The 7506-nt window shown below is 53.3% G+C and overlaps 1 protein-coding gene across 1 annotated transcript; it reads left to right on the forward strand.

The window, feature by feature from the left end:
* GZMH (granzyme H (cathepsin G-like 2, protein h-CCPX)) lies at window positions 635–4231 on the forward strand. The gene is given in 5 exon segments (NM_001143693.1): window positions 635–842; window positions 2204–2364; window positions 2886–3021; window positions 3212–3472; window positions 4006–4231. Coding segments are annotated over 5 exon segments (756 nt in total). The 5' UTR covers window positions 635–788; the 3' UTR covers window positions 4150–4231.

A 7506-nucleotide genomic window follows, 5' to 3' on the forward strand; every position in this document is an offset into this window, starting at 1 on the left:
GGATGATGGGCCTCTGTTTCCCCCAATACTGCACCAGACTGAGCAGCACTGCTTGAGGGGAAGCCCCTCCCCAGTCAGGGGCACCAGGATTTGGGTGGGAGAGCCCCCACCTCAGCTCCAGGGGTGCTAAATACCACAGCACAGCACAGCCAGGCCTCTCCATTGATGGTTTGTTTTGGTCCAGTGAAAATAAGTCCAGGACTTTTGTTCAAAATTGTGGGATAAGAGGAGATCCCGTTGTGGAGTGGAAATGAACCCGACTAGTACCCATGAGGACGCAGGTTCAATCCCTGGCCTCACTCAGTGGGTTAAGGACCCAGAATTGCCATGAGCTCTGGCATAGGTCACAGATCCAGTGTTGCTCTGGCTGAGGCACAGGCCTCAGCTGCAGCTCCGATTCAACCCCTAGCCCAGGAACTTCCATGTGCCATGGGTGTGGCCCTAAAAAGAAAAAAAGAAGGCCCAAGAGGTGAGAAAGGGAGATAGTCTCGATTTAGTCACGGAGGGGCTGCTGGAGATCCAGCCCCTCTGCTGGCTGCACCACAGCCCTCGCCTTCAGGTTCTTTTCTTCTTGCTTTGTGACAGCAGTGGGAGTGCCAGTGCGGTGACAGTGCTGTTCTCACCTAACCCACGGCAGAAAAGAGAACAACCACGTTGCACGGGGACACCCTCCTCGAGGGGGAGCACAGGGCTGGGAGGCACCCAGCCTCCCCTCCTTCGTTCCCCTGGGCTCCGTGTCTGCGAGGAAGCAACACCAGTAGCTCGGACCTGGGCGGACTTCAGGGAACATGCAGCCAGTCCTGCTCTCATTGGCCTTTCTTCTGTCCCCTGGGCTGGGATGGGTAAGTGACAATCCCCATTCCTGAGGCTGAGCCCCTCTCACCAACCCCCCTGTACTCCTGACCCCTCTGCTCCACTCCGATTTCTGCCCCCAGCTCCCATCCCAAACCCCAAGTTCCAAGCTGCAGAGACACTCAGCGGGGAGGGATGGCAGGAAGGACAGGGCTTCACCAGCGCTTTGGTGGCTCTTAGCCTGGGACCTCTGGGAAGGTGGGCTGTGTGCTTGGCAGAGGATGGGAAGCTACCGAACAAGCTACTAAAACCCCTCCTTCCAACCCAGGAAAGGGCAGCTCAGGTGGACCCACTTCAGTGTGGGGGTTGTCAGTGGACTGAGCTCAAGCACCAGTGGCATTTCTCCATGTCCTCTACCCCTCAGTGCTGCCCAGGAGAGGAGCCCAGGGCCTGGGGTGCTGCTCAGAAGAGGCTAGATGACAGCACCCAAAGCTCTCCGGGTGCCTCAGCTCTGCCCCCAGGCCCCAAGTAGCCCACTTTCAGCGCCACTGGCCCTGCCTCCCAGGCCCTCAGCTGCTCCACTGTCTCTGGCAGTGCCCTCCCCCATGCCCGTGGTCTTGAATCCCACCAGCGCCATCCTCACCAAACCTCAGTGCAAAGCGAATCAGAGGCCATTCACTCATGCACCAAAAGATGTTACCTGAAATCCTAGGATGTGTTAGGCCCTAGGAGGGGAGGATTTTAGAAAACCCAACTCTATACGTTCATACGTAGATTCTTAGAAAATGACACCAGGAATTCCCGTCGCGGCACAATGGTTAATGAATCCAACTAGGAAGCATAAGGTTGCAGGTTCAATCCCTGGCCTTGCTCAGTGGGTTAAGGATCCAGCGTTTTTGTGAACTGTGATGTAGGTCACAGACACGGCTCGGATCCCGAGTTGCTGTGGCTGTGACTGTGGCTGTGGTTGTGGTGTAGGCCGGTGGCTACAGCTCCAATTAGACCCCTAGCCTGGGAACCTCCATATGCCAAGGGAGTGGCCCTAGAAAAGACAAAGAAAGAAAGGAAGGAGGGAAGGAAGGCAGGAAGGAAGAAAGAAAGAGGGAAAGAAGGAAAGAAAGAAAATGACACCAATCAGGATGTTAGCAGAGTTCCAAAGCGGGAGGGAGACTGAGAGGGAGGGAGGGCTCAATGCGGGCTCCTATCCCCGGTCCTCCGGCTCCACCGTCCTGAAGGCAGACCCTGCCCCTCCATGTGCGCGTCAGAGGGAGGATGTGGGGGACAAGCACTAACCCCTTTCTCAGCGGGGGCTGCTGAGGCTCGAGGTTCAAAAAAGGTTATCCCACTTCAGGGTGCTGTAGACCCCCCTTAACCGCCACGTCCCTGAGCCTCTCATCACCCCATCTTCCAGCCTTTTCTTGCAGAGGAGATCATAGGGGGCCATGAGGCCAAGCCCCACTCCCGCCCCTACATGGCCTTCGTTCGGTTTCTGGACAAGGAGAGTGTGAAGAGGTGTGGCGGAGTCCTCGTGCGGAAGGACTTTGTTCTGACAGCTGCTCACTGCAGGGGAAGGTGAGGGCAGCAGCCAGCCTACCCCCTCCCCAAATCCTGAGGGAACCCCATCCTCTCCCCAGGGGATCAGTGCCAGGAAGGCCCCTGAGCGCCTGGGAACTCAGGATCATGACGGCTCATCAGAGGAGCCCTCTGAGAGCAGGACTAAGGTGCCATAAAGCTGAGACACAGGACAGGTAAGTTTTGAGGTCTGAGACTCAGAGGTGAGAGCAAGAGGCATGGGGAGAAGCCAGGGCCCCCACTGGCCAAGGAGAGCATCAGTGGAGGATGAAAGCATGCCCTGAGTGTCAAAACACACACTTGGATATAATTTCACATATTGCCTGAGAAAGCTCCGAGAAGCCCTGCCCTTTGTCACTCAGAAGCACGGGGGCGCAGAGTCACTCGGTCCCAGGACCATCTGTTGCCTCAGTTTCCCCTCTGCTGCAGCCCTGCCCTGTGTCACCTGCCCTTCACGGCTCCTAGGCTGAATCTCCTGTGACTCCGTGCTCCCCACACCCCCCGCTCTGCTCTCTCTGCAGCTCAATCAACGTCACCCTGGGGGCCCACAACATCAAGAAACAGGAGGAGACCCAGCAGGTGATCCCAGTGAGAAAGGCCATCCGTCACCCAGACTATAACCCTTAGAACTTCTCCAATGACATCATGTTACTGCAGGCAAGGAAACCTCCCTGCCTCTCTTGCTCTCCTGGGGACAGGTGGTTTCCCCTCCCACTGGCACCTGTCCCTTTCCTCCCTCCTGTCCTGGCCACCTGACCAGTCCCAGTGGCTTGGGGCAGAGGGAGATCAGTGCAGCCTCGGCGCCACGTCTGGGCCTGAGGCGGACTCTCTTGCCTTTTCCCACCAGCTGGAGAGAAAGGCCAAGCTGACTAAGGCTGTGAAGACCCTCGGCCTGCCCGGGGCCAAGGCCAGGGTGAAGCCGGGACAGGTGTGCAGTGTGGCCGGCTGGGGGCAGGTGGCGAGGGGCATTCAAACCTCCACCCTGCAGGAGGCAAAGCTGAGGGTGCAGGACGATGTGGCGTGCGAATTCCCCTTCCCCAGCGGCTATTACCACCGGGCCTCCCAGATTTGTGTGGGGAACCCGAGGGACATGAAGACCAGCTTCAAGGTCAGGTTTCCCGCCCTGGGGAGAGGGACTCAGGGAGGTCTGGGGAGGGGAGAGGCCATGCTTTCATGCCTCAGCCTGAGTGCTCGGGCACCTGATCTATGAGTCCAAGCTTCAGTTTTCTCCTGAGTGCGTCAGGAGGGAGGGGGAGGAAGGACTGGCCATTCAGCAGCTACATTACCATCAGTTTCCAGGAAGACTGAGAGAAAGGTTGGCCCGAGCCAGGTGTAATCAACAGTCAGAGGGTGGGGGGATGTGCCTGGACTGTGGGATGGAAATCCTGTGAAATCAGATTGTTACGATCATTATAGAACTACAGATGTGATAAATTCATTTGAGTAATTTTTAAAAAAAGGAAAAAAAAAAAAAAAAACGGCAGTCAGAGCCAGGCTGGAGCTCTGCGATGGAGGGAGGGGACCGGGTCTGCTCTGGTCCGGATCTTCCCCACAGACATCCCCAGCCCACGCCCAGCCCACCCAGCCAGGGACAGCAGGCCTGTGAGGGGACCGCTCAGCCCTTCCTCTCTCTGCCCACAGGGCGACTCCGGCGGGCCCCTCGTGTGCAAAAATGTGGTCCAGGGTATTTTCTCCTATGGAAAAATGGATGGGACCCCTCCCGGAGTCTTTACCAAGGTCTCACACTTCCTGCCCTGGATAAAGAAAACAATGAAGCCCCTCTAACAGCTAGCTGGAGAATCACCTTTTTCCGTGCTGACACTGTTCCGGAGCAGCGGCGAGACTCCCATGGGGATTGGCACTGGGATCACAGGGCCATAATAAATGGATCTCCAGGGTGATTATCACAGAATTCCTGTTTACTTGTAGAACCACTTCGCTATGCACCAGCACTACTCCCTGCCGCCCTCTGCTGTCCGGTCCGGGTTTTGCAGCCACCTTTCTCCCCACTCTCACTCCTCCCTACATCCCGACATCCCTAAATCCCATGTTGTCCGTATAGAGGCTCATTGATTTCTCAATCACACCTCTGTGGTGCGGAGCCTTCTGCAAGGGCTGAGTCTAAAAGGGTCTAAAAGACTGTCCATTATACAAGGACACTCTTCTCTCTCCAAATGATCCTCTCAGGGACTTAGACATTTCTTACCTTCTCCAAGCCAATCACTGTCACCAAGCCCCCAACAAATTGGCAAAGAGCGGGTCAATGGAAGGAGAGTAACTCCAGGCATGCAGGAGGTCAGGGCACCATGCCACGGGCACTCAGATTCCTGTTGCCAGGGCCTCTGTCTCTAGTGAGAGCAGGCTCCTCCCATAACCAGGACTGTCACAAACAGGCTTAGGAGGCTGACATGTTCCCACGATGGCCCTCAGCCTCACCTGGGTCTCATCTCCCCACCCAGCCCAGGTCTAGAACTGAGCTCAGTCAACCTTGCTCCGTAACCATCCCATACCAGCCCCTGTTTTCCGTTCGAGTGCCCTGGACACCAGCTCCTTTCCCTTCTAGCTCACCCCCTTTTGAGCCATCCGCCCTCTCGTCTCCCTAACAGAGTTCTCAGTGCCCCATGTGAATTCTCCTCCTTTAGGAGTTCCCATCGTGATTCAGTGGTAAAACACACACACACACAACTAGCATCCATGAGGATGCAGTTTCCATCCCTTGCCCCACTCAGTGGGGTAAGGATCCTGCATTGCCATGAGCTTGATGTAGGTCACAGACATGGCTGGGACCCCACGTTGCTGTAGCTGCTGTAGTAGGCCAGCAGCTACACCTCCAATTCTACTCCTAGCCTGGGAACTTCTGTATGGTACAGGTGCAGCCTTCAAAAGACAAAAAAAAAAAAAAAAAGATTCTCCTTTGCCCATCCCCGCCATACCTGAGCTGCCAGCCCACCTAATGCTTATCAGAGGAGCCATACCCACCTCCACCTGGGTAGAACCAGCTCTGGCCCTGGGTGCAGCCCAGCATCCCCCAGGAGCTCAGCTGTTACCAAAGCCTATGGACTCATTCAGCAACCTAGCCCTTTCAGCCTGGCCTGGGCTCGGACTCCAGACTTCCCCTGCTGGCAACCTGGATTATGAGTCTTGTGAGCCAGAGCACTCCGGGAATGCTGGGCGCCAAAACAGCCATCCGCAGATCAGATGTTGATCTCTCTCTCTCTTTGTGCCAGCACTGTCCCTGCCATGGGAAACACAGTGATGAAAGATCTCCTCTTGCCCCCCTTGCCTCTCTTTCCACCAAGAAGCTTAGTTGGACACAGATGGATCTGCAAGAAATTGTGTCTTAAAAATAATTAGATTCTTTGTAGTTTAGCTGGGTTGCACATTAGAGTTTCACGTGCATGATCCTGTCTGATTCCAGAAAGGCAGTGTGAAATTGGAAGAGGCTTGGAGACCCACAGGTCCCAAGGCTTCTAACCTGGTCTCTGTGGAGTCCATGTCCAGAGGTGAGGGAAGGAGGAAAGAAAGAGGCAGATGGGGCAGCCAGATCTTTATTTATCTTACATGGGGAAGCATGAAGCTCAGTCCACAAACACACGAAATGCCACATTTAAAGGGCAAGACTGTTCACTGTGACCTAGACATCCAGCATCCTTTCATCAGCACCACCAGTGAGTTATATGTGACAAAACACAACAACTTCGCAAACGCTGAGATCAACATCGAAGAAAAGAGAAGGAACTTCACTAAAGAGAATGACAAATAAGCAGCATGAAGGTGAAAAGCAAATTCCGCACGAACTAAGGCAGAAAGCAAACAAAAGTTGATTTTTCACACAAGACTCTGTGTCCCTCTGTCCATTTATCAAGTCTTTCCTGGAGCTCACAGTGCCATCAAGGTACAGGTGAGACAAGAGTTGAATGTACGCCAGCCAAAGGTAAGATGTGCACAAGCCAGGGGGCAACTTCAGGTCCCAGCAGTAAATGAGGACACTCTTAGGAAAAGCCATCACACAAAAGGAATGTAGAGACCCCAGAAAGCGGGCTGTGAAGAGCTGCACAGAACCCCAGGGTGTAAGCCAAAGCCAGCAGTCGAGTGGCCAGGGAAATCTGCCACTGGGGCAAGGGTGGCTTTGAACCACCGTGCCTGATGGGTCCGTCTTCCCACTTACACCTGATAGAAGCCCTTGACATAGCATGAGGTACATTGGGAAGAAAAACCATGACGTTACGACGACGGCAGCATCATGAACACCGGACTGCCCTTGCTGGTACATGTTTCCTTGAAATGATTTCTAAGTATGTTTACATCATTTCTCTTTTTGATTCAGTGATTTTTGTTTCTAGTACTTTATCCTACATAAGGTCTAAAATATGTGGGGGGGGATTATTCATGTAGATATTCATCGCAGATTTAATAACAGACCTCAAACTGGAATCAGTATTAGTGCCCAAAAGAGGGAGATACATTCCTGCCATGGTGCAGGGGAAATGAATCCAATCAGGAACCATGAGGTTGCGGGTTCAATCCCTAGCCTCGCTCAGTGGGTTAAGGATCCGGCGTGGCTGTGGCTATGGCGCAGGCCTGCAGCTGCAGCTCCGATTGGACCCCTAGCCTGGGAACCCCCCTATGCTGTGCCTCCCCAAAACTAGGTTGAGGAAACAAAAGAAAGTAAACTAGGCTAAGAACATTAACGGGCAAGTTACTTTTTTAAAAAACTGAATAAACATTTGGGAAAACGTAAAAGCTCACTCATTAGTCAATGCAAACAGAAATAATTGTTTTGCTTCTCTGATTGAGAAAGGTGGACAAAAAGGATGATGAGATTCCTAATGGACACCAAGAAAACCGCACTTTCACACCTTGCACACAAATGTCCTTTGAAACAAAAAGAAGGTAACAAGGAGTCTTAAAGGAGCTGTCAAATACACAGTAAGGTGGAGAAGGTAATATCTAAAATGGTATACAAGCCAAATCTTAGAAATGTCACCTCATCCAGCACTGGTTTAGGAATGAGCTTCTCTTCAAGTTTCATGGCTTCGACCGTTCTGGGAACTTGAAAGTCACAAGACAGAATCACATTTGCCACAAGGAAGAATATTCACTACATTTAAGTCAAAACAGGTTAAAAGCAGCATATACTAC

Source organism: Sus scrofa, chromosome 7 (genome assembly GCF_000003025.6).
Source record: "Sus scrofa isolate TJ Tabasco breed Duroc chromosome 7, Sscrofa11.1, whole genome shotgun sequence".
Taxonomy (NCBI): Eukaryota; Metazoa; Chordata; class Mammalia; order Artiodactyla; family Suidae; genus Sus; species Sus scrofa.